Source organism: Podarcis tiliguerta, assembly GCF_965153285.1.
Source record: "Podarcis tiliguerta genome assembly, chromosome: 1".
Classification (NCBI taxonomy): Eukaryota; Metazoa; Chordata; class Lepidosauria; order Squamata; family Lacertidae; genus Podarcis; species Podarcis tiliguerta.
Window position 1 is genome coordinate 46,131,760 of NC_139534.1, and position 16,267 is coordinate 46,148,026.

General features: G+C 40.7%; 1 protein-coding gene across 9 annotated transcripts in view; it reads left to right on the plus strand.

Annotated features, from left to right (window-relative positions):
* SEMA5B (semaphorin 5B) overlaps positions 1-16,267 on the plus strand; it is a 350,137-nt gene that overhangs the window by 215,014 nt on the left and 118,856 nt on the right. For all 9 annotated transcript variants that reach the window (XR_014503687.1, XM_083406846.1, XM_083406852.1 and 6 more), the window contains one exon: positions 8,794-8,839. Coding sequence is in view for 8 of the 9 variants with exons in the window: in XM_083406846.1 (XP_083262972.1) it covers positions 8,794-8,839 (46 nt within the window). In the remaining variant the exon portion in view is untranslated. The remainder of the gene's footprint in view (positions 1-8,793; positions 8,840-16,267) is intronic.

The window sequence follows — 16,267 nt, forward strand, 5'->3', positions numbered from 1 at the left end:
AACTATATTTGACTACAGTTATTTTTATACACACAATAGTATACATTTCTGTGTTGTACTCAACTGTGGGAGTTATTTTATGAAGAGTGGGTTATAAATCACCTGAGTAAATGATCAATAAACGTTATGGCAGTTTCCAATAATGAGGCTGCTTCAAAGTCAAAAGCTGGTGATTTGCCCATGGTTGAGGATGTGTTATGAGCAAATACTGCATTTTTCTCATTTTTAATATATACATGCATATATGATTTGACATTAGCATGTTTTGTCTCAGATAGAGCTTCACTACCTATAAATCTGGAATTAATTATGTAGTGTTGAAAATAGTCAGTGTGGTGTGAGGGTTAGAGCATCAGACTAGGAGCAGGGATACTCAGGGTGAGATTCTTAATGAAACTTAACTGGCTGATCCTGAGGCAGTTACTGTCACTCAGTCTAACTTACCTCATAAGGTTGTGGTGAGGATTAAAGAAGAACCAGAAGACCCATATACAGTTATGTGGCATTAAAATGTTAATTGTCACCATCACCATCTCTAAGGAGAACACACGGAGTTTAGGAGATTGAACATTTAAATATAAATGCATTATTGTTGCTTTGGTTGAACCAGGATTCTTATGTAGGTATACAATAATGTTTAGATATACAGTGGTACCTCGGGTTACATACGCTTCAGGTTACAGACTCCGCTAACCCAGAAATAGTGCTTCAGGTTAAGAACTTTGCTTCAGGGTGAGAACAGAAATTGCGTGGCGGCGGCGCAGCAGCAGCAGGAGGCCCCATTAGCTAAAGTGGTGCTTCAGGTTAAGAACAGTTTCAGGTTAAGAACGGACCTCCAGAACGAATTAAGTGCTGAACCCGAGGTACCACTCTATGTACATTCTGTTCACAACATGTTCACAACATGATGAGTCTAGGAAACTCTGATGTAAAGTTACCCAGGAAAGGTTGGCTGATGTTGTTTGTTTGTGTAGTAAGACTGTTACTATTTCACAAGAATGGATGTTGCTTAGCATGTGGAATCTGTTTCAGGATTTTACGTCCTCAAAATCTTAGCTTTCATCAGGAAAAAGCAGCTGGATCTCATGATTCCCTAGGATAATGTGGACATCTTTACTTAGGCAGTATCTTGAAGACTCAGGTCTCAGCCTTGGATGTGGTTCTGGTGACTAATGTGTGCTAATGCTTGCCTCCATGGCTCCTCATAGGCTCAGTCCTGATCTCTTGCCCTTAACGTGCACAGAGTTAAGGATGTGATATTCTTCAGTTCAAAGCCTGGATTTAATTATGTCTTGTGTGCCTCAGCTCTTTATAGTGAATCATGATATACAGCAGACTTAAACCTAATGTATATGCAAGACTGAATGAGCTAAGATGAGTTATCGATGTTAGAATAGGCTGCCTTAGTATTATCTTGTAATCTGCTGTGTTTACCCCCTACCAAGTGATGAGAAATTATCTTGCCTGTCTGACATGTTAATGTGGATGCAAAAAGAGAGAGAGAGTTGTGTAGATTTTATCTACATTATTGGGAAGAAGGGGCAAAAGAAACTGTGGAGAGTAAACAACCTCCGTTCTACCAACATGGTTCTGCTGTGTTTCCTGGGAGACAAAAGAAAGGCACCGATTTAAAAGTCACATCACGGGCTACTCACGTCTAGTAACGACCTGGTGGGAAAGAAAAGCCCCTTTGTAATCTATAGAAAGATGTAAAGAACCCTTGAAAATTAGTTAGGAAGTTGTATTTATGATAGACAGGAAAAGAAACAGGTAATTAAAGGTCTCAAGGTTTCTCTAGGGAGAGAAGAGGAACAGAAAGGGTAATTTCAGTGCAGTGTGTGTACTTTAAACCTGTAGACAGTCTGAAATAGGGTGGAAATTTCAACCATAGCTTGATCTGGCTCACAAAGAAGGGGTGTTGAAGTTGACTTGGAGAGGGCAGTTGCTAAGGTGAAGGTAACCTTGTGGTAAGTGATAGTGTGAGGTACCCATTATTTCAAATCCTTTTTAAAAAGCAAAATTGCGACAGTAGCTTAGAATAAGGAAGGAAGCTGCTCTGCACTGTGACAGCTGCGACCAACTGCCTGAATGAACGCAAAGTGAATGTAACATTTTGAGGTTGAGAGGATTCTGGAGGTTGCTAAAGTTGGAATTACAAGTCATGCATAGTTCTATAACTTGGGGGGGGGGGAGACTTCTTTTTTAAAACAATTATACAGTGCAGCTGCTGAGACTGCAATATGAAGTTTGTTTTTTGTTGTCTTTAAACAGGACGGAGGAAGAGGGGAACTTAACCTTTTCCCTCATGCCATTTTTCTGCTGAAAATTATCCAGCTATTTTTATTTATGGAAAATATATGGGTAAGCACAAGATTAATAATTTAGTGACATCCATAGACTTGGATGCTCACCCCCATCACAGATCCTTGGAGGGTCTATGCTGCTTACTTTAGCTCCATTGTGAAAGCAGTTCCTTTTTTTGTGCTCCCTGCTTCTTGGAAAGTTGCAAAGCTATTAAGAGGTCCTGACTGTCCTCTTATACCGCGACAGCTAAGATTATTTAGGAGCCTTTTGTGAAGGCCTTTGCTGATAGTGTAGTCCCAAGTATGAACTGTCTACTGAATATGCCTCTATATATACCCTACATGCTCTCTGTGGCTAGTGGAAGCTAAATAATATGTACAAATACACACAAATAGGTTTAATTCAAATGCTTTGCAAGCTGCAGCATCTCAGCTAAATTGTTGATACACATAGCTCTGCTTTTATGGAACTTGTTTGGAGTTGATGGGCATTATATATATACACACATGAGAGAACATGCAGTGCTGCATTGAAGGAATGTTTTAAACAAGAGGCAGGCTTGAGTTGAGAACTGTCTAGGAAACTGATATTTCATTTGGTACTCAGCCAATCCAGATTGATTGACTATCACTTTTTCGCATGAAATTTAGTAACTGAAATGGAGTTCCTGTATTTGCTGACTTGCCGTTCTGCTTTGCTTGTTGTTCCTCTCTCCACTGTACACATGCTCAAAGGCATTTCCCCTCTTTATTATTACTTCATATATTCCAGGGCTAGATGTGATCCTCTGGCATAGCTGTTAGCTGATGTGGATAATAGAAACCAGAGGAAGTTGGACTTAGGCTGTGTGACTTTTTTTCCAGGTCCTTCTCTATACTTTTTTTTAAATTAATACTAATCTTTGAGTGCCCTTTGACCATTCCCACTATTTGTTTCTCACCAACCACATGTTATCTCCATCCTGCATGTAGTGCAAGTAGGGATGGAGGAGGAATCTGTTTTAAAATGGATTTGTACACATAATTTGGTGGTTCTGAGTTAATCAAGATTTGCCTCTACCAGACCACCTCTTGCATTGAGTGCCTGCTTTTCCATGACGTATATGCATTTCAGTGTTAACTTTCTGCAGATCATGTGCAGCTTGAGGGGGGAAGGACTGTTTGTGTACTGCAGTTTATCAGGAATGACGCAGCTTAGAATCAGTTTTGTGTTGGTGTGCATGCAGGATCACTGTGAAATAGTGATGGTCAGATGGTGTATGTGATGTGGCTATGTGAGAGAAGCATCCCAAGAGGAAATAAAAACAGAAACTGTAGAAAAGGACTTGGGTTCAAACACTTTCCACGCAATGCAGCAGGATGGCTGAGTTCTTAATTTCATTTTAATTAGAAAGGAGATTTCTGTTAAACAACTTCCCCACTGCTGATGGGCATCGTGCCTGAAGAGAAGAGCTTTGCTGATAAGACAGCACGCAAATTGGCTTCGAATACCCTGTGAAATATTTATAAACCTTTTGTAAGAAGTTCTGTGCTTTCATTACAAAACAGATTAGGTGGTGGCTTTTAAATATCTTCAGATTTGTTTTTCCACATTTGTTATGAACACTATGCTTCATCCTTCCCATAAAAACTAGCAAATATGTAGGAAGGGTAGTGGGGGCCTGTCTTCGAATAATTGTAGAGTTGGAAGGGTCATCTAGTCCATCCCCCTGTCATGCAGGATTCTTAACTAAAGCATCAATTATCAATGGTCATCCAACCTCTGCTTAAAACCCTCCAAGGAAGGAGAACCCACCACCTCTCATGGAAGTCCGTTCCACTGTCAAACAGACATTTTTCCTGATGGTTAGTCAGAATCTCCTTTCTTATAACTTGAAGCCATTAGTTTGGGTCCTACCCTGCGGAGCAGGAGAAAATAAGCTTGCTCCACATCTCCATCTAATGGAATGTGACATCCCTTTAGATATTTGAAGATGGCTATCATATCTCCTCTCAGTCTCCTCTTTTCCAGGCTAAACATAGCCAACTCCTACAACCGTTCCTCATAAGGCTTGGTTTCCAGATGTCTGCACACATTCCAGCTTGTCAATATCTTTCTGTAATATGATTTGTATTAAATATGTTGTTTGTGCCACGTTTATTTGGCTTTTCAGGATAGCAATCTCATAAGTGACTTTTCCATAAGCACACAAATAGCATTGACTGTTATGAGGATAAGTACCTCTTAGCTCCTTCTAACTAGGAATTGTATTTTGTCTTGTTCTCTTGCCCTGACCCAGGTCATGCTTTCTTATGGTGCTAGGTACGGCAAGGACTTTGTCTTTTGCCAGCCAGGCACAACTGAATTAAAAAGAGATTATGGATGAATTTGTCTGTGAGATTTGTACGGCTGTTTAACTCTTAAGAAATCCCACAATAAACTAGGCTGTTGGAGAGAAAGGTAATCACCATCTTAAGGCATTAGCTCAAATTTGTTTGGTGCCTTCAGATTTAACTGCTGTTCAGTTATTCACTTATAAATTATACCTGTATTGATGGAACTTGAGTCACTTTGTTGTTTCTTGTTTCTGCATTTCCCCCTCCCCTCCCCCTGGGTGGCCAGGAATATTTGCACATGAGTATTTGCTCCTAAGTCCCACTTCAAGATGGAATTTGTAGTCCTCAGGTTATATGCACAGTGAGACACTGTGTATGCATGTTTGCTGTGTCAAAGTGCTTGTAGCCACTTAGTTGTATGAACACCAATAGATGTTAGGGATCAAACTTGGCTGTTTGGCATTGGTGGAAAAGTCTCTTTTGTGAGATAGACAGATTTGGCAATGTTAAATGAGATGAGTTGGTGGAAACAGGATCTTGAGAATCCAAAATTAATGTTACAACAGCATGTAAACTCTAATGAAATGCAAAGCTGTGAGAGAGATGAAATAACCTGGTTCAACTTTAGAACTGGTTTTGTGGATTTGGATTTTTCACCTGGATGTCTGTTAGAAACCTCTGCTTCCTAGAATCTGTATATGGAAGCCAGTGGTAGAGGTTTCTCTGGCACAAAAACCACACATTTGCCATATGTAGAAATCTGTTACATCTACTGTGGAAATGTCCCATCATTTCAACACCAACATGCCTTTATATAGCATGACATTTTATTTTATTGGCATTCTACATAAGCAGTGTTGACAAGAGTTTGGGATGGGGTCATGGTGCATCTGAGGAAGAAAAAATAAATAAAACAAAGGCCAACAAAGGGTTTTGGCATTTTTGTCTTGTTAGTGACCTGAGTACCCTAGCCACAACTCCCAGCAAGTTAATTGTACTGTATTGACAGCTTTTTGATCTGAAGATACTTGCTCTATTGATGTCAGTGGCCTCTCCTTTTCTCCTGAGAAAGCTGACTGTACCTGTTCCCTGTAATTAATATGCTACTCCTTATTGAGTTGTTCTTCATTAGATTGGCTGCCCATTCTCATTCAGTAGCCATGGAAGAAATAATATTAAAGTTGTTTATTCAGTCAAAATATACAGCATGTCCAGAAACCTGGAACAAGCCCCAAATTCTTACTATGAGTCTTCCAAAACCAATGCATTTAAATAGCATTCTTAACAACAGTATAGTAATTCAGAGCCATTAAACCTCAGGTTGCCCTGCTCTGGGTAAACTGGGACCTGAGGCTTATGAATGGTCAAACTCCCTGAGGAGCACATTGGAATTTTTTTGATACATTATGCATTGTATTAGTTTAGCAATGGCAAGATGACATTTCCCTAAAGGTTGTAAGAAAAATGCATGGATGAATTAGAGTTACAAATCAAAAGCCAAAGTTGGTGAAACTACATCAGGGTTCTGTGTCCAACAAGAAAAAAAAATGAAAATAAATAAGATATACAGTATAACCATGGAAATCTTAAATTTATTGCTAGGCAGTAACAACAGAGCTTGTACACATTGAACCAAATGCCTTGGAGATGTTGAAAGGATGTGGATAATCAAATGTTTGGGTAAACAGAAGTTCTGTTTATAAAACATGGTACCCGCACATTCTTATGTGACGGAAAGCCTTGGCTAGCTTCAGGCAGTGAGACCACGGAGATTCTGTTGAAATTATAAAACACATAAAAACTTATATTTGATGCATCTAAAAGCAGCCGTCTGCTCACTGTCTTCTTGGTCTTTCTGACTTGAAGAAGGACAGTTATTTTGTTACCCATAGATTAGCATTCTGGCCTGTTTCTAGAATATGGATTAAGGATGCTTTCTTGCATTGCCTTTGTGGTGTGGGAGCTGCTGCAGTGGACTGGAGCCCTTGCTTCACTTGGGTAACATGAGGACTGCTCTCATGCCTATGCTGATGCTGAGGTTCCTCACAATTTCTGTGTTGTCCCCATCAAACCCAGGGTGATACTGGTGTAGAGAGGAACTGCAGTGCCAGAGCTCCTCTTGGAGCTTCTGGGGTTACCTGAGTGATGCATGAAGGAACTCCTGAGCTATGACAATACTGTTGACAGCAGCAGAGAGGCAAAACATGGTACATCTGAGAAGAAGAAGAAGAAGAAGAAGAAGAAGAAGAAGAAGAAGAAAAAGAAGAAGAAGAACTTTTGACTTGTCAGTAGCTGTCAAAGGTAGATAGGAATCTTTTAGATGTGCATCATGGAGAGCAAGTGTGTTGATTATGTGATATGGATGTTGTAAGTAGGCTTTGTGTGAGGATTTGGCAGTGTGTCCAGATAAGATTTTAAATGCAGGTGCTGTGTTCAGGACTTGAAATCCAAGTGGGAGAAAATTGAATTCATAAATCAAAGCCCAAGCTACCTTGTAAAACAATATCAAGCAGTTGCTTGAGTAAACAATTTTCTCAGCTCACAGAAAGAAGAAGAAAAAAGAACTTAAGAAGTGTACATGTTAGAAATCTTGGGGCTAAACTGTGTGCAGCATGGGTGATCCATGATTGGATTTCCTGACGTCATTCTTTTGAGGGGAGAGGCTTAAAAAGAGCCATAGGAACCTGTTTGGATCAGGGCTAATATAGTGCTGGTCAAAGTAACTTAACTTTAACCCTTTTCATTCATGCTGCGGTTTTGTTCCAAATTGTAACTTTTCCAACCCTCCTCCACTGAAATTAGCTGTGGATAGCAAAACATATTTGCATTCTGTAGCTAATACCCTTTGGGGGGGGGGTAATTTTAGTTGGAGAAAGCGTTCATGCATCTTTTGCTTTACCCAAAAGATACATAGAAGGGGTGTGCAAAATACAGCTGGCCTGCAGAAGCCATTCTTACTTGCACATGACAACATTTTTGTGTGCCAGATAGACATCTCTGTGCACCCTCTCTAAACAAAATAGCTTGTTTCCCGCCTATTTATTCTGTTTCTGCTTGAGAGTGAAATTCTGTGGTGCTGATGTGGAATGATAGGAAGAAAGGCTGTGGTCTCAGATTTCCCTTTTATTTTTGGGCTTTCTGTTCTTCCCCAGATGTTCTGGTAAGTTGGCAGTTTCCAGGACTCACAACCCAGTGAGCTACCAGTAAGCTACTGGGCCAAATTCAAGTTGCTGGTACTAGCATATAAAGCCCTAAATAGCTTCTGACCTGAGTACCTAAGACAGTAGTTCACCCCAATACCAACAATCTCGGACCCTATGATTGCCAGGTGAGGTCTTGATGGTGGTTCCAGGGGCTGCCTGGTTGACACTGACTTGTGACAGATCATTTCCAATAGTTCTTCCCTGGTGGTAGAATGTCCTTTCTAGTGAGTTGTGCCTGTCTTCATCACCATTTACTTTCAGGAGGAATTTGAAAACCTTTCTGTTTACTCAGGCATCTGATGGTTGAATAATACTCTTCCTTGCAACCCCAAGATTATTGGATGGAATAAAGTTTTTAACCGTAACTGCTTTTAGATGTTTTAAATTGGACTTGTTTTTAGACTTTGGACTTGTTTTATGTTTTTGCTTTGCTTTTTAATTTGTGTGTCTGTTTACTGTTCTTGGCTCCATGGGAAGAGTGTGATATAAGTGCAATCAATCAATCAATCAATCAGTCAGTCAATCGATCAATCACCCCCTTATCTAAGTTGATATGGTCATATCACCGGAGTACTTTTGAGGCTCAGAACTTCTGATTCTGCTGTGCTTAGAGCCTGAAGTAGATCCAGTGCTTAGGTTCCATCTCTCTCTCTCTCTCTGACACACACACACACACACACACACAGAGAGAGAGAGAGAGAGAATGGCAAGTTTCAAATCTCGCCAGAAATTCAGCTTTCTTTGTACAGGGTATTGGAGAGTCCTCTTGTTGTTACAAAGTTCATTAAAAGACGAGCAAACAAGGAGACCCCTTATTAGCTTTTCATTGCTTGGTGTTGCAGGATTGGTGCGCTGTCTACATAAATGCTGCTTCTGAGCCACAGTAGTGTAATGATTTTTTAAAAATTCACTTTATAAAGGTTTTGCGCAACTTCTAATACTTAAAAAATTTCCTTTGCTTGCTCACACAGGAACTACCTCTTCAGACTCAGTCTCCACAACGTTTCTCTTATTCAGGTATGTTCACATTTCCCATCAAATGCTTGTTCTGACTACATAATTAACAGGCTACACAAATAGTCTTTTTTAAAAATAATAATAAATAAATGGTGCTAATTTGTTCTTGAAGTAATAGTGGAACTGGATTGGTCTAGAGGTCAAGACATCGAAAAAGGCTTTCAAGGTCACATGGGCCCCCAGGTCTTTATGTTGTGGCTTTGCTTTAAGACTTGTTGCTTTGCTTTAAGATGCATTTCCAGTGTGGTGCTCACACCCCTTTTGCATATTCTTCTCACTCAGAATATAATGCTGGGGGATGGGGATTCTGCACTTTGTTTTTTTATCTCAGCTCTTTCACCCTTTGTGTTTTGTTGAGCGAAGGAGGAATGGACAGGTGCCAGGAATGGGCATCGCATTAGAAGCAAAGTGGGTCTTGTGACAGATCGCCAGCGCAAGCTTAACTAAAACAATTGTAAAGAAATCCTTAGCCTTCATTAATGCCGACGTCAGCAGCTATCAGAGAAGCTTTTTACTATTCTCTTCCATCACTATTCCTGAGCTTTTGTTGGCCCTGTATGAGCAGAAAATGCTGAGGAGCTGGATTTTGTTGAATTCCTTAGTAGCAACACGTTAAGATGATAAGAATTTCAGAGGGAAGTGCTGTTTGCAAATAGGTCTCCTCTTCATCCTGATGGCAGCAACCTCACCGAAGGATCCTAAGCGCAGCAAGGGATTCAGTCATTATTTAAAATCACTTTAGCTGTATCACTGAAATTGCTCTCAAGTTCAATTGTAGCATGGGGTTTTAATAACATCAGTACTGCAGGCGGGTAAATATTGCAGTTGGATCAGGCTTCTATTTAGTCTTGTTTCACATTGTTATGATCATGAAGTCATATGTGTACATGGCATTCTTCTAACGGATAAACTCGGTTCATGTTCTTTAAATATGTGGTCAAGGACTTCACTCCCACAATTGATTTTGGGAAGTAGCGGTTTTCAAGGAACAGAACAAAAGCAGTTTCAGAACTTGGGCATAAGTTCTGAAAAAAGAATAGTTCCAGTTTGTCCTCTGTTGCTCAGATTCAGCCTTCTCCAACCTTGGATGCACATTAGCTGTTGTACTGCAACCCCCTTTACCATTGCTGGACATTGCCTGTGCTGGCTCGGGAGGGTAGGGGTTATAATTAATGCAAAGGAGCCAATCCATAACTGGAAACTGGGTAACTGTATATATTCAAACAAAGCTTGCAAGGAAAGAGGAAATGGGGGCCAGGACCTCTGGAATACCCTTGGCATCTGCATGTTTTTTTAACAGATGGTTTAAAATGTACTTATTTTGGTCTGCATTTGGATAATTTATAATTCTATGCTATGTTTTTATTGTACATGTAAGCTATCTTGTGAGGTTACATGCCCTGAAAAATAGGGTAAAAAAGACAAGATAGAATGAAACAGAGCATCAGAATGCATCTCTTCAAAGGCTAGCCAACAGAGCCTGTCAGAGCACTGATTCCGTAGTTTGGTGGACTAGGAACTTCAGCTTCCTGTGACTTAACTTGAGCGTTAGATCTATTCCATAGAGTTACCTGGAGAAGTGATGTTCCAGATTACAGTTGTTGGCAGATACTTTCTAGTAATTTGCGCTCATTTAATAGGGTGCACTCTGATACTTGCTACCCATTTATTCTTCTTCTGAAATTCATGCCAATGCTCTGTTTGCATTGCTTCAGGATAGTTGTAGAAATTGAAAACCTCCCCCCCCCCCCGCTTTCTTTTTGTCTCCTGCCTGTTATGTTATTCTTTCTGGGGAAGCACACTGGGTCCATTAATGCCAGTTAACAGCTTTCTGCTACACAGTCTGGATCTGTTTAGAAACAGGAGTGTACAGTATATGCTGTGTGATAACAAAAGCAAATGTTGTAGAAAAGCTTTTCATGAAGGTGGTAAAACGCAGGCTAGGATACAGGGGGAAAGCTAGCTACTTGGCGATTAGCGCAGTTTGAAACAACTTTTCAGGCCACCTCTGGTGGCTTTTTATTTACTTAATGGTAAGTCCTCCCATCAAATCACACCGGCATGAAATTTGTATTAGTGGGAAGGATTTATACTTATGTTTGATTAGTGATTAGACACAGTTAGTCTCCCTCTCCAGATCACATTTGACAACGCCAGAGTGCCTTGTAGACATGCTCCCATAAAGACTGAGACTGCATCACAAGTGTCTCTACCTTCCTTTTCAACCAGAGGAAAACGTTGAGTAATTGTCATTTTCTATCTGTAGGCCTTCTTCCCAGAAGCGTAGAGGCTTCTCCTCTTAGAAATCGGGGTGGGGAACCCTTTTCAGCCCATGGGCCCTTTGTGGGCTAAATGCCAGTGGTGGGCAGGATCAAAAGCAAAAGTGGGTGGAGCAGCAAATGCAAATTTCACCTTGGCGCAGTAAGCTAGTTTCTACACCCCCCCCCCCATCCTCCATCCAGGCAACCTAGATGCATTATTAGGGTTCAGTGACATATATGAGTGTGGCAGAAACACTTCAGAAGGGTGTGAGGCAGGGCTGGTGAGGAGTGCTGCCTGGAGAAAGGGATGCTGGGTGAGGAGTGTCCCAAAGGCCAGATAGAATGGGGTAACTGTACCCCTGAAGGACCAGGTGCGCAGCCTGGGAGTCGTTTTGGACTCACAGCTGTCCATGGAGGTGCAGGTGAATTCTGTGTCCAGGGCAGCTATCTACCAGCTCTATCTGGTACGCAGGCTGAGACCCTACCTGCCTGCAGACTGTCTTGCCAGAGTGGTACATGCTCTAGTTATCTCCCGCTTGGACTACTGCAATGCGCTGTGTGGGGCTACCTTTGAAAGTGACCCGGAAACTGCAATTAATCCAGAATGCGGCAGCTGACTGCGGCAGGTGACTGGGAGTGGCCGCCAGGACCACATAAAACCAGTCCTGAGAGATCTGCATTGGCTCCTAGTATGTTTCCGAGCACAATTCAAAGTGTTGGTGCTGACCTTTAAAGCCCTAAATGGCCTTGGTCCTGTATACCTGAAGGAGTGTCTCCACACCCATCGTTCTGCCCGGACCCTGAGATCCAGCGCCAAGGGCCTTCTGGCGGTTCCATCATTGCGAGAAATGAGATTACAGGGAACCAGACAGAGGGCCTTCTCAGTAGTGGCGCCCTCCCTGTGGAACGCCCTCCCTTCAGATGTGAGGGAAATAAGCAGCTATCTTCTCTTTAAAAGACATCTGAGGCAGCCCTGTTTAGGGAAGTTTTTAATATTTAATGCTGTATTGTTTTTAACACTTGATTGGAAAGCCATCCAGAGTAGCTGGGGAAACTCAGCCAGATTGGGGGGGGGGGTATAAATAATAAATTATTATTATTATTATTATTAAGAGAGGCTTGGAGGAGGGCCCCTTTGGCCCCCAGGCCTGAGTTTTCCCACCCCTGTCTTACAACTAGAACCATTCTGATATCAAGGAATCATGAACACAGCATTCACTGACAACACCTATGATTTAGCATCCATTTCACATGTCTGTTTAAAGATATTTAAATTAACAATTGTAGTGTATTGGAATAGTGCCAAGACCTAGGGGGAAAGTATTAAAAGATAGCTGACAGAAATGGATCTGTTGGACTATACAGCCTTCAGTAATAAACAGTTAGCCATTTAGCCCAAAGCATCCAATTAAGTCTAATTACATTTAATGTAAATATACCTTTAAATTGCAGTTTGACCCACAAAGATTGCATTGTTCTGCTAAAACGCTCCCTCTTTGCTTTCTTTTGGCACAATGTGCCTCATTTCAGGATTCGTTCACTGTTTGCCAAGATCTGATATATTTCCTGGTGTGTGTGTTTTTTTCCTGAAGAACAATAAATTTAAGAAGAATTTTCAATATTTTTACGTACGCAGCTGTCAAAGGAGTATTTCGAGAAACATTTGCTAGCTGCCAGAAATGGAGTAAAAGCTCGGGCTGAGTGATGCAGGGTTGTTTTTCCCCCAGTTGTACTTTTTCTTTTAATCAGAAAATGAACATTTTCTCCCATTTTGCATATAGCGGTCATTCATCACACTTACTGTATTCATCGCCATCCCCTATCCACAAGAGGAAAAGATTATCATACCCTTGAACCAAAGAAACAATGTTGTTTGACTCATAATGTGAATATTTTCTTCTGAACACCAGTTAGGATTGAGGATGCTGTCGACATTTCCGTTGCTCTAGTTAAAAAATTCGTGATGTGGATGCTAACCTTTTACATAAAGTGCAACTAAACAACATCTTGGAAAGCAATTCAGCCTAGCACTATGGAAATCATTCTGTCATTTCAGCTTGCCATGTGTGACAATCCTCTCTCCCTATGAACTGTTCTGGGGATTCTCCCCAGCGTCAATTTTTTTGGCAGGGTGGGAAGAGAGATGGGCACCCCATCATTCTAATGTAAGTTCTTGTGTGGGCTTCTGCTTGGGGGGACTTGTTACTTGAATCCAGCCTTGAAGTTTCTCTTTCTGTAAGGCTGTCGAGCAATATAGTTTTGTTCTTTTAAACCTTGATCTAATTGATGGAATCAAAGGGGAGATAACTTTAATGTTGGCTTCAGTATAGCTGGGCTCTTACTTTCAAATTGCCTTTCTGCATTTGAGACTGATGAAACGTTTATATCAGCTGTTTGCCTAACAGGAATACTAAATGATGATTCCTGCACACATCGTTCACTGTGTTATAAGTGTTTTTAAAAGGGTTAAACCCTAATCCCTGGCATTCACACAGAGGCCAAGAAAAGGGCTTTTTACAGTAGACTTCACAATTAAGAGATTAGGTGGGAAATGTTGCTTTTAAAAACAAAATCCCCATGGCATGTTTTAAGAAGTAAATTATGTCTGAACCGACTGAGCAAAGCACGTATTACTATTGTTTGCAAAACTGGGCCGCCTGGAGCTCAGTTGGTGGTACGGAGTCATGCAGAGTGGTACAAAGTTGTACTTAGAAGCGAGTGTTCTTTGAAGCATAATGTTCATGCTTACCTCTGAATATCCAGGGTGCTCTGGATATTTTGGTTCTTGAGTGTTGTCTGTCTCATGGCATTATTCTTTGTGAATGACTGCCAGAACATTTAATTAATTAATTAAAACATTTGTAAACCCACACTTTGCTAAAGTATATCAAGACAGCTTACAAACATGCAAAATATAATAAAACAAATCCATAAATATCCATAAAACCTGACCAAATACACCAATAAAGCATCAGTAGGTACCTGTGGTTAAAAAGAGTAATTCATATTGTGAGGGCCTGTCTAAACAGCACAGTTTTCAGAAGATGTCTGATACAAGGCAGGGGTGGTTCCTCCCAAACTTCTACTGTCGGGGAGTTCCACAGGGTAGACCTTGATACACTAAAAGGCTTCAGGCCCTTAGTGAAGGCCAGCTAAAGCTCAGGGGTGTGGAGAACCTCTGGAAGTGCTCCATGAGATGATCTCAGTGACTGAGGTGGAGTATAAGGGATTAGATCAGGGTTTCCCAAACTTGGGTCTCCAGCTGTTTTTGGACTACAGTTCCCATTATTCCTAGCTAGCAGGACCAGTGGTCAGGGATGATGGGAACTGTACTGCTGAAACAGCTGGAGACCCAAGTTTAGGAAACCCTGGATTAGATTATACTTATCAATATCAGCACTACGATGTTTACAAACCAGAACAATATAACATACTGAGAAACACGCCATTTTGGAATTGCAGTTCACTCTGTGTGAACTGTCATGTTTTGTTGCAGCCCCTATTTTCTACCCTCCTTTGGAGCTTCCTTGCATATGGCATTCATCAGGTGAGGACTGCAGTGTTTTGGGAAGGCCGTGCAGCTTCAGTTTCCTCCTGGTAGCCCTCAATCCTTCTTTCATGTTACAATGAAGGGTCATCCATACAAATGAAACCGAGTAGCACTAGACTAAGGTCAAGCATAAGAAGGTACTTCTCCATGCAACACATAATTATCTTACAGAATTTGCTTCCATGAATTTGCTGGGGAAAGCCACAGGTTAAGGCTCCCTTTAATAAGGGATTTGACCCACAAAGAGAGGTCTGCCAATGGCCATTAGTCATTATGACTGAATAGAAAATCCACTATTCAGAGGCAGTGTTCCTATCAATATCAGTAGCTGGCCACAAACAATCCAGGATTGCAGCTGACTGATCAGCAGTGCTGGTGGATCATTTTCATTTGATCCAGCATGGTTTTGTCCTGTAGAGGCCTAATTCATAAATGCCACTGAGGACTTTCAAGCTCTTTGGCTGCTGCTGTCTTCATTAATCCAGTAGTGTTATGAGTTTAAATTAGCCTTGTACGTGAATGATTTATTATTATTTATTAGTAGGCCTAAAACATCTATACCATAATTAATAGTTTTGGTAGCATTTCAGATTAATTGATTAAAATCTATAAGAATGCTATGAGGCTAGTTCAGATAATCTACTTTGTATACTGATTTTGCTGCTGCACAGGTCATAACGTGCTTAGGTATTCTGATTCCAAGAGATAATTTCTCTAAATTGAATCTGAGCAAGTTGATAAAGGAGGTTTCTAGTGATTTTGTTTGATGGGCATTACTTAAATTTAGTGTTTGGGGTAAGGTTAACACACTACAGACAAGTGTGTTGTCACAAATAACTTGGTGTACTTTGCAGCATTTAATGATATGTTCCCTAAGTTTATATAATGGGTTATATAATGAATTATTTAGGAAGTTTATTTGGGTTAACCTCCGCCACACTTTTTTCTTAAGAGAATGCAATTGCTTCATTCAGTTCAGTCCAGAGGTTCACTAAGCTCCCCCAGGGACAATTGATTAAGACAGAGCACAGAGGACACTGCTGTAATGAACTCTCGACTACTGCACAAACCTGCTTTATGTTTGACTGTTATAGTTTGCACTGTGTATGCATGGAATGTGTGTGTGGGTATCTGTATATTGTACCAAGTATTTTCTGAAACTGAAAAATAAAGTTTAAACATAAATTAAATAAAAATAAAAAGCAGCGCCCAGGGCAACCCTGGGCAAGTCACTTTCTGTCTCTCAGCTTTATCTACCTCACAGGGATTTGCAAGGATAAAATGGGTAGGGGGAGTATATCATGTACTACTTGCAGGAAATGTGGGATATAAATGTAATAAATAAGTGAGTTCCAGCTGTTTTGTTCATGCAGTCTGCTGACTCTGTGTGTGACCCTCCCACCAGCAAACTGGGGAGCTCTAACATGAGGTGGGGAAGGTGTACAGAGCCAGATTTAGGTTTGATGATGCCCTTTATTTGTCCAACTGTCCTTTGTCAACAACAAATTCTCACTGTTTTTTTGTGTTGAATATATTCTATATGGTAATTTATGGACCTAATAGGTATAATAATAATAATAATAATAATAATAATAATAATAATAATAATAATAATTT